The following is a 22310-nucleotide window of genomic DNA, read 5'->3' as shown; positions in this document are numbered from 1 at the left end:
TACTTTCTCCCCTTGCGCTGTGTCTTCTGGGAGTAATTGTATTTCTCCTCTTCCGGCTCAAGAACGCTCTCAGTGTTAGATGTACGGTCGCACGATAGGTATTGTAGTTCAGCGATGTAAGATAGTTACGTAGAGCGAAAGCAAGTCTTCGTAAGGGAAAGACTACATTTCCCAGCAGCCGTGGGAAGAACAAGGCGCTGGGGAGAAGCGTTAGGACGGATAGTAGTGGCCGGCCGGGAGCGCCTTGTGTTTAACCTGCGGGGGAAAGAAGAGGCCGCGAGAAGCTATGGCGGTGGACAAAGAGCTGCTGGAGCTGGATTTGTACGCGTTGTTGGGAGTCGGCGAGAAGGCGGCCGATAAAGAGGTCAGGAAGGCCCAGGGAGGGGAGGTTATCTCGCAGAGCTGTGCAGAATTTAAGTATAGGGGAGGGTCGGCGGCGCTGCTGAGAAGAAGCTCGAGGCGGCTTTGGGGCTCCTAGTGGCTTCCCAACCCCCGAACGTTTGGCCTTCACCATCTCAGGATCCCCTTGTTACTAGGTCCCGTTTCAACGAGAGTTGCGCCGTGTAAAAGCCATAGCCCGATAAAAATGCTATTATCTACATCAAAGGAGTCGTTAAAGGGGAGACATCGCAGATGGCATAGGAATCTGTTTATTAAGGTCCGACTACCACCTGGAGGCTTGCAGCCCTAGTCTCAGGATACTCGTCTTCGTGGCAACTGAAGCAGGAAACTTCTTTAAGCAGCCTTACACACTGACTGTCAGATTCCAGGTGGCAGCCGTGTTAGTCTGTAGCTCTGAAATAAAACAAGAGTCCAGTGGTACCTTCAGGACTAACAAAATTTATTCCAATATATGCTTTGTTAGTCTCTGATGTGCCTCTGGAATGCTTTTCTATATAACAGGTAGACTGTAATATTGTTTAAGTGGTTCTTTGGTTGAAATTGGTTCAGGAAACTTTCCCTCAGGGGCAACAGAATTAGGTCTTCCTCATATTTGCTTAAACCATGTCACAATCAGACAGTTAAATTGTAAGGCTGTGTAAAGTAGTTTGGAAGGAAGTTGCCCCTGCAGATGAGTTTTGTAATGTGTTAGATTCTTTTGTACTGTACCTATGAGTTTTCCTCTTCCAGTCACTTCTTGTTCTGGAGTATTTCTTCTCTTCTTTTGCTATCTATAAAAACCAACTTTCAGGGTTCCACCTCATTCTCCCTATATTTCACTGTGCTCTGGAGTTACCAAGAAACAAGCCCTGAGCTGGAGATGTGTAGGTAAATACTGGATTGATTCCTAGCACAGGGCTAACACAAAGAGTAACCACCCACTGTCTGAAATGTATATTTCATATTTATTTGTTTACAGTCAGCCTTTCTTACTGAGACTCAAGGCAGATTACACAGTGTAAGTCAATACAATCAGGGGCGTAGACATTTAATAAACAATACACTAGGGTATAGTCTACAGAAATAAACAAGCAGAAATTCAAATACGGAGCTGAAACAAAATGTAAGCAACTTGGCCTGACATATTAAACAATGTGAAAACCACCCAGCATACTTACAGCAACAGACAATACATAGCAGTGCAGCCTACAGTCGCTGTCCCTTTACCAAAGCGTTGTTTTAAGCCATTTTCTTAGAGCACAGCCCTGTGTAAAAAAGCTCTCCTGAATAATACAGTTTTGCATAGTTTGCAGAAAGCCAGGAGAGTGGGAGCTTTCTGACTTCTTCAGGCAGGCCATTCGATATGGTGGGGACCACCATAAAGAATGGGCATGTATGGGCAACTGCTGATCTTGCACCCCTGCAGAAGGCCCTGTTCAGATGAGTGAAGCTGCCATGGCAGAGCATAGGGAGAAAAGTCCTGTATATATGAGGGACCAAAGCCACGAAGGGCTTCATGTGATAGCTAAAACCTTGAATTGAGCTCAAAAACAGAAAAGTCTGTTTCATGATTTAAACCCTGTACACCTACTTCTGCCTTCAAATGCCTCAGCAGGATGGCATGGTCTACTGTATCATTGGCTGCAGATAGATCCAGGAGAAGCAACAGAGAAGTGAGCAGCTTCCTAGCCCCCAAACACAATAATAAACTCTGAGGGCAATTGCACTGTAGTAATAGTTCATTGAAGCTCAGGGCTAGGTGGATGGCAAGCATCTTATCTAACCTTAGAGGTCAGTGGCATTACACAGTCGTGCTGTAAAATGGGAGAATCCCCCAGTCTTTTATTCCTCCTGCAATTTTATTCCTTCATTTCTCCATAGGCCCATTACTTGTGATTCCTATATTACAAGGCAGGCATGCCAGAAATACACATGGATGTATTGTAATGTCACTGCACTGCCTGGAATATTCTCCAACTTAAGGGCTGTCTCACTGGTGCCACCCTGCTACTGCTCTGCCAGCCAGTTTCCCGCCATAGTGTGTGCCTTCCAGCACTTGCCTTCTTCGGGGTCCATTGTGTGAGTACAGTATACTTGAAGAAAAACTCAGTGGATCAATGGTTTAGAGGGGGGGGACTAATGGTCAATGAGATTTTTGGTCAAGTGAAGAAATCAGCTTCGTTTCCTCACCTCCCTTGAAAAGAACAGTGTGTGTGTGCTTGTGCACAGCTATCGCCTGACTTGATGCCTTCCCCAAGCGTTCTGCAGGATCTGTAAACATCAAACCCTGTGGTTGTGTGTGCTCAAACTTGATAATTCAATGGTTTAGAGGGATGACTTTGTTTTGTGTGATTTTGGTGCTGTTAATTGCAAGAACAGCTGTTCCAAAGAGCCTTGAAGGCCTCATTGTAAAGAATGGGGCAAAGCTCATGATAACAAAAGAACTAAATGGATTAAAGCTGAACTGGCAACACCCCACTCCCTCCACACACCTGAAAAAAACACTAACAGTAAACAGTTAACTTCTTCAGATAGTTCAAATAGTTAACTAGTGAGCTGAGACTCATGAAAGCTCATATCCCACCACAAATGTTGTTAGTCTCATAGGTGCTACTGGACTCTTGCTCTTTTCTACTACTACAGACAAACACAGTTACCCATCTTGAGTAAATAGTTAGTTTGAAAACCCCAGATTCAAAATAGAAATGAAAATTTTCTCGGTGCACACCTCAACTGTGCATAAGAGCCATGGTAGTATAGTAAATAAAATGTTGTGCTGAGTGTGTAAAACTGAGGTTTCAATCTCCATTGAGTTATAAAGTTCACTGGGTGGGCTTCGGAAAAGTCACTGCCTCTGGCAGTGAAATCCTAAGAAGAGTTACTCCAGTCTAAGCCCATTGAAATAATAGACTTAGACTGGAGTAACTCTGCTTAGGATTTCAGTGTTAGTCTAGCCTACTTTACAGGGTAATTGTGTGAGACTGCAATGCTGCCGTTTTCTTCCTTGTGCCACTGACACCTAAGTGTGGCAGGCAGGAGTTCAGCAGATGAAGCCTTTCTAAGCATAGAGTCATAGTGCTGTGGAAAGATTTGCCCAGTGAATTTCTACTTTGTACAGTAGTCAAAAGAGCTTTGTCTTGGAAGAAAAGGCACTTTGTACATTGTTAGGCATTCCATTGTTACATGTATTTCAGAACAGAAAATGCATTTGGAGTAACCCTTGGCTCAAATTAAATTCTAATTAAATGGGATTAATGTTAAAAAAGTCTTATTTTTATCCTTCAAAGGCTACAAAATCTCCCGTTTTGACACATTTCTGTTTAGCGTTTGATTTATAGATTTTGTCACTTGTCCTTGGACATTTGGTCAGTCAAAACTATTTGGTTAAATTATATACCTTATAAACACACAAACTTTCGTTAGCTTCGGTCATTGTTTGATACTTAACTGTTTTAGCAGTTAGTATAACTGTTATGAAACATGTTTTTTTTAAATAGTGAATTATTTTAACTTAAAGCGAGATAAAATTTTTCTGAATGTGAACAATTCAGTGAAAAGTTTTTTATCTTTTGTCTTTGAATACCAGTTGCGTCATTTTTAAAAATGAAATTAAAACAAAACCCAGCAGTTGTTAAACAGCAAAAGTCTGTTTGAGGATGTCTGTGCTTATAGTGGGAGAAGCGTTGCTGTACTGCTAGGTTTGCTTTTGACAGATGTAGGGTTGGGACAAGCGGCCCTGACTCCTGCCTTTCATCATCATGAAATGGTAAATAGTGACTGCCCAGTGGTATTCTTGCTTTCATGAAATATTTAACCAGAGGCAATTGCTGGTGTGCCAACCCTGGATAGAAATTTAGGTTGTGGTTATATTTTTGTTTTAAATGAAAGTAAGGAAATTTGGCACTTGATTATCGTTAGATAAAGAATGTAGCTTTCTGAAACTGCAATAGCTCCAGCTTGTACAGATGCCATGAAATCCAAGAATAGCCAGCTCACAGTGTTTCAAAATTTGTGGACAGAGCCATGCACCTACTTGCTTTTGTCCTGGAATTCACATGAAGAATACTTGAGTAATTTTCTCAGAGTCTGTGTGCAGACAAATTGTAAATATGTAGGATCTGTGCAGAAGACCCAGTCAATTTGTGGTAATAAGAAGTGGTGCTAGTGGGCACTGTCCTAGGCCATGTGTGATTGCTAGGTTTCATTTGGACTCATTATGGACTCATTATGATTAGCAGTTGTACAGAGGATAGATCTGGTAACAGAATAAGTAGAATGATGATTGTTCAATGCTGGTACTTTTGTTTTTAAACAAAGGGGATAGTAAGTGAGTGGTAAATGGTTTGACAGTGAACGTACTTGTTATGTTTTTGTTCATTCTCTTTATTGATGTTAGTGCCTATGTCGCTTTCGTTTAGGCACCAGGCAAAAACATTTCTGTTCATCTTTTTATTAAGGAGCTAGTCTTTTAACTCTATTTTAGACTAGACGACATTATTTTGTCAGTTATCTGTTTTTATGGTTTGGAGTGAGGTGTCAGCAATATGCAGATGACATCCAGCTCTGTTTCTCCTGAACAGCCCTGTGAAAGTCCTGAATAGGTCCCTGGAGAAGGTAATGGGATGGATGAGGGACAATAAATTAAAGCTCAAACTAGACAAGACTTGGGGTGCTGATGGTCAGTGGAGAAACTGCTCAGGGACTGTGGAGAAGGCCTGTCCTGAAGGGGGTTGCACTCCCCCTGAAAGAGCAGGTTTATAGCTTGGGGGTACTACTGGATCCTGGCCTATGGTTGGAGGCTCAAGTGTCCTTTGTTATACGTAGCACTTTTTATCAGCGATGGGTGGTTCACTAGCTACAGACATTCCTCAAAAAGCATGATCTGATCATGGCAATTCATGCTTTGATCACATCCAAGTTAGAATACTGAAGTGCGCTCTGTGTGGGGCTGCCTTTGAAAATAGTTCAGAAACTTCAGTTGGTCTAAAGCATAGCAGCCAGACTACTTTCAGGGATTGGTTACAGGGATCGTATCACTCCAGTACTTAAAGATCTGCACTGGTTACCCATCAGTTTCCAGGCATAATGCAAAGCCCTAAATGAGGAGGCCAGGGTTCCTGAAGGACTGTCTCCTCCAATACTATCCAGCCCACCATTTAAGATCTGCCTTTGAAGTCCTGCTCTCTGTGCCCCCATCTTCAGAGAAGAGGCAAGTGGTGACTAGAGACAGGGTGTTTTCTCTGGTGGCACCTCCCCTGTGGAACACCCCCTCCCCCTGGATGCTCACCTGGTACCTGCTTTACTTTCTTTCGGGCATCAGGCCAAAACGCATCTTTTTACCCAGGTTTTTAATTAGATTTGTTTTTCTTACCAGTTTTTAAATGGTCTGCTTGTGTATAATGGCTTGTTTTTATATTCTGATTATTTTAATTGTAAGCCATCTTGAGCAGGAGGAGGATGGCATAGAACTATCATCAAGAAATAGTTATGTTTTTATGCTAGGCTTGGTTTTTAATGCTGTATTTAATTAATATATTTTCATATTTTGGGGTGGATTGTTTTTATTATTTATTATTTTGTAGGCTGCCTCAAGAAGGTTCTTGGAGAGGCAGCATAGAACATTTCTAAATATTTAACCCATCTAAGCCTTCAATAGCAGGTGGCTTTTGGCAAACAACTTATTTTCTGAACTCTTTTTCAAAAATTTCCTACTTTGTTACGATGAGGCAATTTTTATTTGGCATAGGAACGAAACGTGTGTTTGAAAGCCTGTTTTAAAGATTACTGAAATATGTACATGAAACGCTTTAATCAGATAGCACTTAACAGTACTATATTTGCCAAAAGAACTGATCTAAATAAGTTTGCAAGTTGTGTGTTTACTATTCACTTTTGCCCACTAGATGGTGTGAAAATGCCTTAAGTTTCTAGCCAATGTATTAGCAGAATATTTAACTTCCCATCTTGGAATAAGTGAATAAGTGCTTTGTTTTCTCATGTACAACAGCTGTTTTTTAATAAAGAGTATTGACATAAAGAAAATGAATTCATGACCATGTTAAATATTTTTCTTCTGAAGTTATTTTTGATATATAGATCTCTAAATACTTTGTAGTCTTTTTATATAGGTTTGTTACATTGTAGATCTGAAAGGAATGTGAACTCATCAGGTCCAACAACTTGAAAAGGGGAAAGATTCTACATTTTTAATTGTGTGACATAGCAGTTCCCAGGCAGTTCACCCAGGCAGTCTGGAATTCCTCAACTAGAGGACCATTATGGGTGGACAGCCTGAGTGTGTTTTTAAAACCTTTTCAATCCTTTTGTTGATTTTTCCTTATGTATTTTATTTTGAATTTTATTAAACTTTATACCGGTGTTTTTAATTAATTACTTTATTTTCAACAGCTTAATATATATTTACTTCTATTTTTCCAACCTCCTTGGTTGCTCTTGATTTGCAGGGTTGTTTTTCACTCCCCTTTTGTTGTTGTCTGTATACATTAAATCTCTGTCCTATCTTCTGCAGATTAAGAAAGCCTACAGACACAAGGCATTGACTTGCCATCCAGATAAAAATCCAGATAATCCCAAAGCAGGTATGAGCAGTCTTTGCGGAAACCGTATGCCATGTTGTTTTTTTCACCTGTGCCTTATACTGAATCAGACTCTTCGTTTATCAAAGTCAGTATTGTCTACTTACACTGGCACTGGGTCTGACTGACTGGCAGTGGCCACTAGGAGTGTCTGTGTTTATTCAGAGAGCGTAGCATTTATTCATAGGCAGTTTCATTAGAAAGGAAAATGCATACATTGTAAAGAGCATTTCCAGAAGCTCATTTGGCAGCTTGCATGGGGTTATTTGTGGGATTAATTTGTTCCAGGAAAATTCTTTAATTTTCTTCCATTTCCAATTTATGATCTAGAAGTCACTTGTATTTTGAAAAGAGCTAAAAGTGAGGCAAGAAAGTACTGCCATAATGTCTTCAAATAAGCAAATGTTTTGAACTATGCAGAGGTTTACAGACTTTAGAACTGATTGCAAACTCACAGCATTTTGCAAGAAAGCTGAAATGGACTTATGATTGACTTATCTGTACTTTTAGACAAAGTATTCAAGGAATAACCATTTATTCACTTTTTAAGAATTTTTGTTCCAATAACAAAATGTTCCACAACACTGCATTTTAATTAAATGCTTAAGTTCTAGCATACATCTTTATACTATTTGATTTTTTCCTTATAGTGGGTGATATACTGACTTTCAAGTATTATAGAATATTTAGGAATAGGAATTAGATGAGCTTTCCTACACAATGGTATTTGATGTCTTCATTTTCTGTTTCCCAGCTGAGCTCTTTCATCAGTTGTCTCAGGCACTGGCAGTTCTAACAGATGCAGCAGCAAGGGTGAGTTGTTATATTTTCTGGGTTTGCTCTTACATTGAAGGCACTTGTTCCACCTGCTATGCTTCGGACCAGAAGAGATTCACAGGTTCTTTTTGGCTGTTCCTGCATGTGAGAAGAAATTCTCTCTTTGAAAACTACCCATCCTGAACTCTGGGAGGCGGGGGAGCTGTGCCTCATTTGTACAGTGGGGAAACTGCTACCAATGATATCTCTGTCACCACAGGTTTTTAAAAACTTTTTTCAAGAGCCATTGTATTCTGCATGCAGTGAAAAGAGATATAATATTGGACTATTTAGAGGTCCTCCTTACTTGCTATCAAGAGACAACCCCCTTTTGCACACCTATGCAAGCTAGGGAGTGCTTTTAGGTGAGGAATGTTTGTCATCAAAAGGCAGGCCGGCTGATTCCCAGTACCAGAAGCTGATTTTACAAAAAAGGAAAGCTAAAAATTTAACAGCAGCCATTGTTACCAAACAGCAGAAAGATGAAATAAGGAATAATAATGGATGCAAGAAAGATTTATTATCAAACTAATCACTAATTGTTTTTCTTTGGGAAAACTTTTTTGGTTTTAAAAAAACTTACCTTTCACTGGAGAAAAAACCCTCTTTCTGCTTGGAAAACAAAAGGAGATTACACATTTTTCGGTAACTTATGTCTTTGGTAGTAGGAATGGCTGCTGGCAAAAGCATCAGTCAGAATTCCTATGGGGCCCTCCTACATGTGCATGGCCCTTTTTGGATCTGAGTCCTAAATCATGCTTAAGCAAAATCATGTCTGTTGTCAACAGTTCAATTAATTTTGATAATATAATTTAGCTGATACCTTAGTTATTCACCATCTCTCACACCAGTCCTACATGCTGCCTGTGGTGAGCCACAGTTGTCTTTATCAGTGAGTCGGATGTGCACTTGGAAGTACTTCAAACAACTTTTATCATGTGTGTTTCATTAATCAGTGTCCAAAATATTGCTGTACTTCTTATCTAATTAACACTACAATCTTAAAAAAAGAAGAAGCTTACTTGGCATCAAGTCCTATTTAAGTGGAATTACTCCACTGTAAATAGGTTCAGGATGTGGCATTAATGTCTCCTTGGACTATCTCCCCACCAATACCAAGAATGAAATCCTTGGGAGTAGAAAAAAAAGCAGGCTGGTGTCCTCTTATTGTTAAATGTGAACAGATTCTGAATGCCAGCTAGCGGACTTCCCTTCTTTGATATTAGCATTGTTGCATATATCATTTCTTTTTATCCTATTGCTACTTCAACAGGCAGCATATGATAGAGTGAGAAAAGCCAAGAAACAGGCAGCAGAAAGAACTCAGAAACTTGATGAAAGGAGGAAAAAAGTCAAGCTTGGTAAGTAAATGAGGAGTAAAGGCCAAGATGATGGAATCTTTATCAGTTAATATCTAGAATTCCTCCCCACTCCCCATAAATTGAGATGGTAACAGTTATATGTAGATGATACAGCAGTGCAGTGAGTTCTGTGAAATTCCCCTTGCAGTTAGCAAAGATTCACACTGTTTGAAATTGTTTGGGTTTTGCTGAGTTTGTGCAATTTTTTCAGACCTTGAAGCCCGGGAAAAAGAAGCCCAGGCCCAAGTTAGCAAGGAGGAGGAGATCCAAATAACCAGGACATTAGAAGAAGAGGTAAGACAGGCATGCCAAGTACAATATTATATTGGATAAAAATGAGAATAGAAACATTTATTTATACAACTAAGGTGATGAGCAGAAAACCAATGAAAAGTATATAGGAATAAAAGATGCTGGGGTTCTGTGGTGTTCTGGGTGTGTGAACAGGCAGCAAAAAGTGGTTTAGCTGCTGGTAAAACAAAATACTGAGTTGCTTTGCTTGCCCTTCATGACCATTTTAATTACTTGCTATGAATATTAGTCAATGAAAAGAGATTTTTGTTGTTTTTTGGGCAACATAGCCCTTATTTTAGCCTTTTATCTCTCTTCCCAGATTCTGCGACTACGTGAGGAGGGATCTCGCCAGCTGGAGGAGCAGCAAAAACTCATCCAGGAACAAATTCGACGTGAGAGAGAGCAGCGAGTACGAGGTAAAGCCAGGCAAGAACTTCTGTCTGTCTCAGCATGGAACGTGGCCTCTTCAGAATATACATATCTGATGCTCACAGGAGATTGTTACAGAGAATACCTCTAGAAAAATCACTCCTCTCCTGTCTCTCTTACTGTGAAGCTTCAGAGACAGAAAATTATCCCCCCAACTAATGCTTTAAAAAGGAAAGTTTTCCAAACTGTGCCATTGATTTCCTAGGTAACCTCAGGCAGTTGACATCCCTCTTGAATCTTTGTATTGCATATTTCAGTTAAGGAGATTGTTGAGAATTAATGAGATTTCAATGGAATTAAATAAAAAAATAGAGCTCCAGAACACAGAATTACTTGAATGTTTTCATTTTGTAAAATGGAGATGGTGGTTTATCTTTGGGATGGTTCTCACTGAAATCTTTGTGTTATTTTCTTCTTTTTCGAGGCAAACAAGATGAGTATGGAGAGGAGGGCAAAGGAACCCCCAAGCTCAAAGTAAGACATTCCAAAAAACTTGAGCTATGAAGAGAGAGGAGCCAACTAACTTATCATTCCATCAGTAGAAGCCACATGGATCGCCTTTAGCCTCACAGAAAGCTGGACTGGCTCTGGCATCCTCGCTGCTTACTGGAGCTGTCTCTTACCTCACCTTAATGTGTTCCTTGCACTTTAATCTAGAATCTAGGCACTAGGATGAAGGTAATTAGAACTTAAGTGTCTGTGACTTGGGATATTGACAGGTTGCAGATGCTGCTACTTGATGTATGTAGTGATTTTCAGGTGTTCTGAAATGTGAATTCTTCAGCATACAGATATCCCCTTCTATATGTTTGCAAAAGTTTACATTTGGATCTGTTGCCTTTCTTTAATAACATAGGTGTCAAACCAAATGACATACTTTGCTAGATGTTAGCTCTGAAGCACTGGAGTGGGCAAAACTAATGATGGAAACTTTTCTCACCAGCTGCGATGGAAGTGCAAGAAAGAAGATGAGACAAAAGGAGGCTATTCAAAAGAAGTTCTCCTGCAAATCCTACAAAAGGTCTTGTTCCACATTGTTGTTTCATCTTGATTGGCTTTGTCTAATATACTGTAATATTAAACAAATAAGTTTGACGAAAGTTTCTACATAAAGCTGTGTGGCCCCACCGTGGTCATTATAAGCCCTCTCAATTTTTTTTGTTAGAAAGAAAGAGAACTGGAATAGTGAACCTGTTATAGCTAATATTCCTACAGAACGGTTCCTAAATGGCTTCTGGTAGAGTGATTTAACTTGTGGTCTCTTTCTTTGTAATTACTGGAATGTCTTAAGCAACCAGTAGGCTGATTGGATAGAACTTGCTTCATCTCTGAGAAAAACTTTCTTGTTTTTACTGAAAATAATTGAGAACTAGACTGGATTGTAATTTAATTTTAACTTAATTATATGAACAGTGTGAGATGTGAGTATGTGAGTCTTCTAATAGCTATGCTGTATTTAAATTCTTTTTTAAAATGATCTAGGTTGAATCACTAACCACTATAGTAATATCTACATAAGATTTTTGTAGTGACATTATAATTTTGAAGTCATTTTAAGAAAAATATGATCAGTACTTCTACCATCTGTACTTTATGTAAACTTTAGAAATAACTTTGGTTCATAATTTAAATCTTTCTCCCTTAGAACTGTATCTAATTTTACTTTTTTTGATTTCTTGTAGTATGGTGAGGTTCTGAATTTGGTGGTCTCAAGCAAGAAGGCTGGGAGTGCAGTTGTGGAATTTGCCACGGTGAAAGCTGCTGTAAGTGTTTTGACTAAAGAATTTCTTGGTACACCAACGTGTTTGGGGTGATGTAGGAGGTATCCATTGATAGGCAGGAAAGAGAATAGTGTTAGCTTGTTGACTGTGGAATGTAACAGCTTTGATCCTACAAGCTATGCAAGTGGAGCACAGCTTTCAAAGCAGGACTTTGCTGTCTCTTCCTTCCATCCCTCTAAACCCCCTGGGGTCAGGGGAGCTGCCTGGACAACATGGGGCCAAAAAGAGAGTCTGCAGTGGAAGCAGGAATCAGCAGACACCCCCCTCCTCCAACAATAGTGTTCTTCCATTGTCAGAAACTGACTGTAGCATCCAAGCTGCTGTGTTTATGACAGTGCATTTTTATGGCAAAGTAATGGAGTAAAATGTAACAGTCCCTGTTAGTTATCAAACTACTTCTTCCCTGGGTGATTCAGCATGTAGAATAAATGGTAAATGCTGGATCTTCAGCTGATGTGGCACAAACAGAAGGCTCCTGTCCCTTGTAAGAACTCTGCGTGGTGCGTCCTTGTCCCTCCTGTTGTGTGAATGTTACAAGCCAATTGTAATGAACAAGTTTGCTTGGTAGGAGTTGGCGAGGAAAGTCAGGTAGAAGTTCTGAACTAAAAGGTTTTTTGTGTTTCACCTAGTTTTACAATTTTTTTTTTGGCCTGTGGCTATTTTTCTGTTTCCTGGAGTTTGATTAGAGAGCATGGATCAATGAAATGAAAAGAAGTTACAGTGGCAAACTGTGTTTATTTGGTAGGAGATGGCAGTAAAGAATGAAGTTGGCCTGATAAATAATCCCCTAAAGATCTCCTGGCTAGAGGGTGAGCCACAGAACATCACAGTGTTTTCTGATGGTACCATCCAGCCTCGAATAACCAAGGTAAGAGAAATACAAGATCCTACATACATTTTTGTCATATCAGTTTTGGCTATACTTAATATGGGCAGTAGCAAAATTTTTCTGTTCTCCATATTTGTCTGTCTGTCTTGGAAAATGTTCATTGAGTAACTGCATAAAGATTTTTTTTTCCATTTGTGATTTGGTTCTAATTAAAATATATAAAACTGATTGGATATTAAGAGTTTGTTAGCAAAAACATCCGTGTTCTTTAAAGAGCTCACAAAGTGAACAAATAGAACTGGGAAGATGTTGGGAAAGTGAAGATCAGGAAACTACAATTTAAAAATACTGATTTTCACTATATCTGTAGAGCAGTAATCCTTGTACATGTGAGATTGTGGAAAATCCCCCTCCCCTCAAGCATTCCACATTTCTGTGCATGATCTTTATGGTTCACTTCAGAGATAAAAATCAAGCCCGTAGAGGACTCATGGTCACAGTCTTCCGTTATCTTCTCTCTACATGTGGCCTGGAAACCTTTCCCACAGTGTGTAGGTGACAAAGTAGCAGTTGTATCCTTACTGAGTAGGTGTTCTGGCAGCTTCTCAGAAAAGGCTGTTATCTGCTCCTCCCATTGATTTGTCAACAGGTTTCTCTGTTGCTTGATTCCAAGTGACTATTCCTGTTAACACCCTGAGGTATTTGTTTGGGTCTTTTGCAGTTCCACCAAAGATGCACTTAATGGATTCTCAAAGTGCACCTTTTCTGTCTTAACTTCTCAGGAATGGATATTCACAGCATTAGATACTCATAGGTGGAACATATTAGAAAATAGTACTAGGACTGTCTGTGCCAAGCTGGATGGAACCAAGAAAAAGTAGGTTGTTTTGAACTAAGATAGAATTTTTCCCTTTAACAAAACTGTGGGTTCCATCACTAGCAGGCCCATATCAGTCGCTAGTGTCTCCCCCCCTTACTTATTTTAGAACAGAACAGCAACAGATGACCCAGCCAAAAGCCTTGCCCTTTCCATCTAGATTCATGTCTAGATTCTAGAGCCTGGCCCGAGAATTCCAGCTTTGTAGACTGTTTCTCATGAAATCTTTGGCTTGAGATTCTGTTTCTCTTGGCTTGTTTTCATAACAAGTTATTTTTTATTGGGAGGCCAGAGTCTGCCCGCTGCAGAGGATTAGCATGTCTGAGCTGAGTGGCAAAGCAAGCTGGGGGCTGTGTTTGGGGTGACAGCTTTATGGAGGTGGGAAAGCTGTACTTGCCAGACAGAGTCCTCCTGCTGCCTGTTAGACTGGCACTGGTTGGTCTCTTCTGTCGTGAGTGCTTCATTTATTAGGGCATCAGCTAGTAAGCTCTATTCCTGCACACCTTGCAGCAATTCACTGGAACATTTTGTACTACCTCCAGCAAATTTTTATATTCAACAGTGATGTTTTTGTGGGTTCCCAACTAGAGGGAATCTAGGTGGTACATTGTTCAGGCTAAATCAGGTTAGAAGCCAAGGGTTTTCTCCCCCAGAAATCAGTAACACCCAAGTATGATAAAACTAAATCACTTGGGAAAACAAGAGGGCTGCCAGCATCAAATGTTCAGAAGTGGTGTTAGTTGCCTAAAGTAATGAGGGTTTTTTGAAAAGGGTAACAAACATCGTGAACTCTGAACTAAAAAAATATTTTCTGCTCCATACTCTTAATCATAGGCCAAGAAAACTGGATTCTACAACCTCTATAATTTATGTAAATGAAACAGATACCCCAGATCTGCTCATGTTGCACAGTTCTTCAACATTACAGCCCTACCTACAGAACAAACTGTAGTTCATTTGTTTAATCACAATGTAGAACATTACTTCTTAATATATATTCAAATCCTGACCACTGCATAAAAATCCTAATGAATCAAAAGATATCATGAACCATATGTGGACTTTGTAATTTTGGATCCTTTTTCTATGACCAACAACTTAAAAGAGGGTTCCAGCAGAACCCAACATTTTGATAGGAAAACTGTTTCTCTGTAGATATGCCGTGCCTGTGCTGGTTCATTTCCCCCCTCCATCCTGTTTCTATAGACATGATCTCATTGAATCCCCTTCTTCAGCACCATATTGCTTTCCACTGGACATTTCCAAAGCTGGTTTTGGTTGCCAGAAATTGAAATTGCATATTAGTAACTTGTTCCCTACATTACCCTCTTGACCAAAGCTTTCTTTTATAATCTCTTCAAGCTACATGACTTTTTAAAACTTCTTTATATTTTAGTATTCGCCTCAGGTGCCAAGTTTATACAAACTACAAAACCGCTATCCCTTGTTCCTTAATTCTCACCTGCCATGGAATTATTTTGTGTTTTATCTTTTATATGCTTGTTTGTTTCCTGGTTAATGTGTGTATACCTGACAAGTGCACACCCCCAATTTTGTGTGTCCTATAATCATGGTGCTTCTAGCAGTTAAAATTTTGTGCATTATTCATTGGCATGCTTCTAAAATGCTGATATCCCACCTTTCTGCTACTTGGTCTTCAAGGTGGTTTATAATTAATAAAGTCATTAACAGTATAATCTCAAAAAAATGAAATACAGTTTACAAGGATACAGCAACAGGAGCAACTTTATATATTCTGCATATACCATGCATTATTGTGTCAGAAGAATGAAAGGAGAACCACTTTCTACAAAGAAGATCCATATGTAGCAAATACATTCTGACTTACTACATTTAACAACTGGATAAAATTGGTGTAATTTTCTTACACTAAAGTAGGAATCACCTGGTGTGTTAGTTTAGAGGTTGCATTACTTCTGGACATTTCCTTAGCAGGAAGACTTAAAATTTTTGAGAAGCTACTCAGTTAAATTATTAGAAAATAATCCCTGACTTAACTTCTGTCTCTGACTTGTTTACACTTTTTGAAGCAAGGGCAAGAGTTCCTGGTTAATTAGGAACTCTTGGCTTCACTTTAGTTTTATATGATGACATTTTCATTATCTCAGCTATGCAACAATGGGTGGTGTTCAGAATTTAATTCAAGCATACTTTCTTCTGAGACTGATCTGTGAGTAAAGTTATATGGCTGAGATTCCTTACACATGTAAACAAGGGTGGTCAGCTCAAGGTAGCAGCTCCAAATCAATAACTTCTGACATAGCCATCAAGCTGTCTGATCAAATAAGCAAGCCTTGTGAACCTCTGTGGCTGGCTGTTGCATAAGGGAGTGGCACAAATGAAATATTCAGGGTTTCTCCAGTCATGCTGCTAAATATTTTTAATAGGGACAGGAATATACACTTTCTGGCTCATTTATTTACAAATTACTATTTCACAAACAACTGTTATATATTCCTTTCTCCTTTGATGACTAGAAAGAGCAATAATTCCTTTACAGTAACTTTTCAGTTGCTTAAATGAGCTCAATAATTGGAACTAATGAGGAAGAGTATGCACTGGAATAAAGGAGGACAATTTTTATATTTTAATTGCCACTGCTTCTAGTTTCAAGGCTCTTCTGTTTTTTTTCTGAACTAGTCTTTTATGCTGAGCTTTGGCTTTGAGATGCCCCTAACTGAGATTGTGGAGATGATGTTCAGACAAACCTGTGAGATCCTCCTTGTGCCACAAAAACCCACTCTTCCTGCATATGCACATTTGCTCTCATCTCTGAAATGGTTCAAGGGTACAAGCATTCTCTGTGCATCAGACTGAAATACACTAGGATACAAAAGGGGAAAAGATTACAAATGTGAGAAATGGAAGTGTTTCTAATGGTATCCAACACATGATAATGCTTTCTTCTGGTTAGTGTACTCTAGAAGGCAGTCAGTGGGAATGGTCCAACTAAAACGCCTTGGGCTGCGTACTGACAGTGAAGAAGAACCAATAGTCCAGGAGGATTATTAATCCCTTTGGTTCAGTTAGATCAGCTAAAGTGGTAATTAATGCAATAGTAAATTCTGGTTCTTGAGTGTCTGTAGAATGTCTTCAAGAAGCGAGGGTCCCAAGTCTAGTTTGAAAGAAAAGAAAGGGTCAGATGGATCAGGTGGACCATGCCTTGAGATGGTTTCAGAGTGGCACCAGTCCATAGCTTGGTTTTTGTGAAAAAGATCTGACTGTGTCTGAGTGGCCTTATGGGAGTGACATGAAGTGCTTGGAAAAGAGTTGGCTGCAGAGGGTGAATCAGTGTGGTCTGTTATATTGGGGCAACTGGCACTGTCCAGGTACAGCCGAGGTGGTTTGGGAGGCGGCTGCATCTTGGTGGCTAGGTTTTGCTCACTCTGATATGACAGGTAGTTTGACTTCCCCTTCAGGTCTTTTAGGTGCTCCCTTTTGTTATATTGTCCATCGGAGTCTAGTGTATGGTTGTTCTGGTTCAAGATGACTTGACTGCCCAGTTTCTTATTCCTTCGGAGTGAGAGGCGCTTGAAGAAGCCTGAGGACCTGATGGATCCTCTCCGCCAGGTGTCCATAGTGAGGAATGTAGTAAAAGACTGGTGTTTAGCAACTCCACAGGGAAGAGGCCTCAGTCTTGGTCTCAAGCTAACTTGAGGCTCTCAAAGTCGGAAACATCTCCTTTCTTTAGAATTCCTGGAACAGAAAAAAAGCAACAACAAACTGGCTTCCTCAAAAGGGCATATTTGTTTGTGGTGGTGATTGTATTTACGGAGCCACTGGGTAAGGAATGCACTAATATGTGTTTAATGGTAGTCTTCCTAGCCCAGAAAGAACGGCTAGAATAGTAAATTACCTTGATCCCCAAGATTTCCAAGAGAACACTGCATGCCTGCAGCACTTACTTCCAAATTCAGGAAGACAAGACACACATAAAATGCAGAATGGGTACAGAATGGGGTTTATTTATTTGCTCAAATTATTTTTATGCCACCTTTCCACTTAACATAGGGTTCCCAAGGCAGCAAACAATTAAGAACATTAAAACCAGCATCAAAAATACATATATTTAAAAACACCAGCGAAACACATCAACAAGGAGGGTCAGTGAGGGGAAGGTTTCATTCTTGATCTGTAAGCTTGTCCATCATCCAGTCTATGCAAGTGATGGTTTCACTTTTACTTGCTGAATGCTAAGAGGGTATAGTACTCTTGGCGAGTGTGATTAGTGACTGCTCACCACCCCTGTGTCATTTCTGCAGATCTTTCTGTGCCTCAAGCCATATTCCTTATCCACCAGTCTTTTTACCCCCAATTCTGTAATCCTGCAACTGGTTTTTTTCACTGTTGTTCTTTATTTATATACTTTCTTAAATGAGTTGCAATCACCTTTTTATTAAATATTAAAATAAATATTGAAAATTAAAAATAAAGTGGTTGAGTAGGAAAGGCACCCCTTCTTCCACACCATTTTGTACCAATCACAGATCTCTCTCTTTGCACCCTCCCTCCCTTTTTCTATACTGTTGTTCCTTTTGTCTGTTCAACAAGTCACTTTGTTTTATTCATCTTTCCGTAAAACCAATTTTTTCAGCAACATCTTTCATGACCTAACTTATCTATGTATTCACTGCCAACAGACTTTCTCACTACTAATTTGTCAGCCCTTGACTTCTACCTCCACCTGACATGTTCATTTAATGCAGATTAAAAGCAATGGCATGGCAGTTGCCAGTCCTTGTTTAGGCTTTAGACCCCTTTTACCGGAATAGATTCCTTTAACACAGAAAGGAATTGTTCAGCCTAACTTCTAACATGAACTACCAAATCAAATAAGTGAAGGTCAGCATTGGAATGTCATTTTATGAATCAGTTTTATTTCTCTTCCATTAAACAGCACTGAGGACATAATATTTTGTGGTAAAGAGGTGACTCTCAGCCCATCATTAAGAGGGCTAATTACAAAAAAAGACTACCTCAAAAGATTTATAAATTAAAATAGTAAGGAAGTTTAGAAGAAAGAGAATAAATGTGGGGTTATTACTTACTGTGAGATGGTGGACAGGGAAGGAGCCAAGAGTGGATTTGTGAAGGAAGCGCAATCAGCATGCCCGTGTCAGTGGTTTCCTGTCTTGGGACAGTGGCTGTATCTCCTCCACTTTCCTTCTTGAACACCTTTCCTTCAGTGTTGCTCTTTTCTCACCATTTCTTTCTCATCAGCTCCTCATTTGTTTTTCAAGCTGCAGTTCCTTTGTGTGCATTCTGTGCCAAGCCCTTGCTGACTCAATCACGTCAGAAGCTGGGATTTACACTATTAGTTAATTGCTGAGATTGCAGGAAGTAGGTGTGTATAGAACTGCGAAGCACCAACCCTTGCTACAGAGCCTCAGGAGAATCTAATTTCTGTGGGATATTTGAACCATTCTCATATTATGCTTCAGTGTGGTTACTGTAAGAGGGGGAAGATAGGGAATAGTACCTTGTAGGATTTATTTCTATTTCTGCCAAGTTCAAGTGAGTTCATGTAATTTTAGTTGTGGTTGGAAATGGGGAAATTTCTTTTTCCATAATGTTGAAATGTGTCAGGTGATGAAAGAATTATAGCACTCATGACTCGCATGCAGGAACATGACAGTGTGTTTGCAGACCTAATGTCTTAAGAGCACTAAAGAGCCATCATTGGACCAGTTATGTTGAATGTTTCCATTTAACTGTGGCTCACTTGGCTGTTGATCTTCACCTTTTCTTTTTCATGATATTTAAACAGAGACTTGGGTTCCACTCGAGTGACTTCAGTTGCTGCTTTTAACATTTTTTTAAAAAACTTGTACATCTGACGATGTTTATTATCAGCCCAAGGGCTTGTGTAGAACATCCTCATTAAAGCCTCCTTCCTTATATGCAATGATTGCCTTTTCAGCCTTTTATCTTCTTGTCAGAGATCTAATGAGTAAGTAAGGTGAGCCTTAAGTATGTCCTTTATTCAGTGGCTATTTCCTGATGAACTCATGCAAAGAATCATTTTGCATTCTCTGGTTTTGAGTATCTTGATGATGAGAGCCAGTCTGATATTTGTGGAGAAAGTGCTGCATGACGACTAAGGAGACCTCGCCTCTAGTCCATACTTGACCATGACCCTGGTGGTCACTCTGTCAGCCCCTACTTCACAGGTTTATGAAGATAAAAACTGGGGCGGGGGGCCACACTGCCTTGAGTTCCTTGGGAGGTGAATGAACTAAGAATGAGATGGATTTCTTCTTTCTCTGGTATCATATTGAGTAAGCTTGTTAATTGATCTGGCATCAAAATACTTTATACTGTCCATTGCCTTAGTGTATCACAAGAGCATCGCACCAATTTCCCCTAGCACAGGCAAATTGCCTCTTGCAAAGTTTATCTGGATCTAGTTCCAGTATCATAATTGTTTTCTTCCCATACTCCCAAGAAAAGAGAAATGCTAATTGTTGAAACTGCACATATATTCTTAGGAAAGTGACTGCTGATGTTAAAGGGCTTCCTGGGCCCAGATTTGCTTATTATCCAGTGAAAAAAATAAAACCAATATTCTAAAAGTCTCTCACTGTTATTTAGATGTCTTAACAATAAGGATTTTAAAATTTAACTTGGTCACAGAGGATGACTCATGAGGTTATGTTGGCTCTTCAGTACTAATGTAACATACCCAGTAACTGCAAGAAGAAGGCAGCTCAGAGAACCATGCCGATCTTCTCGGGTCACTAGGGGTGTGGGGAGAGGTAGTTGTGAATTCCCTGCATTATGCAGGGGGTTGAATTAGATGATCCTGGAGGTCCCTTCCAATGCTATGATTCCTTTCTAATTCTTTTTTTCCACTGTAGCCCATTGAATTGCTCATAATTCAGTTTTAGTAGTTCAGTGAATCCTTCTAAATAGCATAGGAAGCAAAGCGAAGTCTTTGCTTCCATGCCCCTCCACCAAGAGAAGTACACTGTCAGTGGTGGAAAACAGGAGTTGGATACAACCCAGTAACTTTTTTTTTTTACCATGGAGCTATCTAACTGTAAGAGTGCAGTGAGAATAAGACTTTTTTAGAACACCTTTCAAAAACAAAAGGCAATCCAGTGGCACCTTAAAAGAGTAACTACATTCATTTTAACGTGAGCTTTCGTACATCACTGCTCACTTCCTAAGATATGCTATCACCTGACGAAGTGAGTGCCTTACAAAAATTGCCACCTTTGAAATATGTACTGAACAGCTTAGTGCATCACTGACTTGGTTGTACATGTGTTATGCAGCAGATGGTGTGAAAGCGTAGAGCAAAGAGAACGTGGAAATTGCCTTGCTGTATCAGACTGAAGCACATGTAGACAAGGCAAGATTTTTGTTTCTAACAGCAGACAGCCAGATAGTTGTTGAAGCTTGCAAGCTTGTTGTTGTTTTTTCTACCTAGTATCTGGTACTCAGAAGCCTCTGAACATGAAGATTCCTTTTAGATATTATGGCTCATAGCCACTGCAAAACCTGTCCTTGCTGCTTAAGCCGGCAGTCATTTCCATGTGGTAATGAATTCCAACTATAATGAGAGAACCAATGCAACTATAAAGTGTTTATTAAATGTTTATCCTTCCCTTCCTCTGAAAAACCCAGAGCAGTGTCCATATTTTCTATGTCAAATTCTTAAGCACAAACATACTACACATCTAAGGAACTTCACTGCGTATCTGTAGAAAAGGTGTCCCTGTCCTTTTTGAGCCTGTGGGCACCACTGGAATTTTGAGGAGGAGGTGAGCACAATCTCAAAAGGGCTGCTGCAGGAGGCAGAGTCAACCCCAAAATGGCTGTCACAGGAGGCAGGGCCAAACATACCTCCCTTCTCACTTTGAAAAAGAATCACAGACGGAGTAGGGGGAATAGAAAGAACAAAAGCCTGAAGACAGATTAGATCCACATATTAATGTCGGTACTCACCAGTCCCCGATTCTCCAGTGGCTGCAGCTGCTATCGCAACCATAGAAAACCCTTTCATTTGAATGAGGGCAGCTAATAACAAGCCCTGCTTTACAATGACCCCACCCACTTTCTGAAAAGCTTAGTGGGTGCCATGGTGGGGAACCCTGCTTTAGAATATAACGATTTGACTTGACAGAACTATTTGCTCTAGTCACTCAAGTCACTTTACAGAATTGAGGAGTTCAGAGTATGAGAGCTTTTTGTATTTTAACAAGCTAGGGACTCGTGTTCTTTTTAAAAAGATACCAAAAATTTAAATTATTTGATCACGATTTATAACATTCTACAGTGCTACTAACCGTGGTAAACAGTGTCAGGTGAACAGTGATTACACTTGTACAATTTTAGTTCCGCTTTCTTGTCAGGAAATGTTAGTCTGTGAGTCCTCAGCATTCTGTGGACCAAATTTTCCGGTCAGCAGACACTAGTAAGTGTCTCATAAATATCACGGCTGCCCCTTTAGATTCTGCATATTGCTGTGTGAGGTGCTGGCACTTCTTTGTGATGTGGTGATTGTCTTGTTTTTTTCCCCTTTTGAATACACAGACAGTGAATTCAACTAACATTTACTGCTGTCACTTATTTCTCAGGGTTCTGTGGTTTCTGAGCGGGATTATGAAAGTCTTGTGATGATGCGGATGCGCCAAGCTGCTGAGAGACAGAAGCTGATTGAGCAGATGAAACTAGAAGATGAAGGGGAGTCTTGCACGTAGTATAAGAAAAAATATAATTCTCTTATACTTTCACATACTGCTTAAATTAAGTCAATAAATACTCTTTTAAAACATTTGTAGTTTTCTTGACCAAATAAATTGATAAAGCGTATATTTAGTGGGATATTCAGCGTCTTGATATATAGCTTTAAAATGGGTTGGAGCTTTACTTGTCTTTTCCACTGATGCGGCCATGTTCTTCTAGGTATAAGGAGAGTTC

At 39.7% G+C, this 22310-nt stretch overlaps 2 protein-coding genes across 2 annotated transcripts; one reads left to right on the top strand and one right to left on the bottom strand.

Moving 5' to 3' along the window:
- The first annotated feature begins 83 nt into the window (after positions 1-83).
- On the top strand, positions 84-22276 carry DNAJC17 (DnaJ heat shock protein family (Hsp40) member C17). The gene is made up of 11 exons (XM_054969877.1): positions 84-364; positions 6911-6980; positions 7732-7790; positions 9067-9154; positions 9366-9448; positions 9768-9864; positions 10302-10351; positions 10821-10898; positions 11560-11640; positions 12404-12526; positions 21968-22276. Exons 1-11 carry the CDS (start codon positions 287-289, stop codon positions 22088-22090), a joined length of 930 nt encoding a protein of 309 aa, XP_054825852.1. The 5' UTR covers positions 84-286; the 3' UTR covers positions 22091-22276.
- C2H15orf62 (chromosome 2 C15orf62 homolog) lies at positions 15751-21960 on the bottom strand. The gene is made up of 2 exons (XM_054969879.1): positions 18434-21960; positions 15751-17081 (listed from the first exon to the last, which is right to left on the bottom strand). Exon 2 carries the CDS (start codon positions 16961-16963, stop codon positions 16433-16435), a length of 531 nt encoding a protein of 176 aa, XP_054825854.1. The 5' UTR covers positions 16964-17081; positions 18434-21960; the 3' UTR covers positions 15751-16432.
- Positions 22277-22310: the final 34 nt, after the last annotated feature.

Source organism: Eublepharis macularius, chromosome 2, assembly GCF_028583425.1.
Source record: "Eublepharis macularius isolate TG4126 chromosome 2, MPM_Emac_v1.0, whole genome shotgun sequence".
In the NCBI taxonomy this organism is placed as follows: Eukaryota; Metazoa; Chordata; class Lepidosauria; order Squamata; family Eublepharidae; genus Eublepharis; species Eublepharis macularius.
The sequence above is the reverse complement of the archived record's forward strand: the minus strand, read 5'-3'. Positions and strand labels throughout refer to the sequence as shown.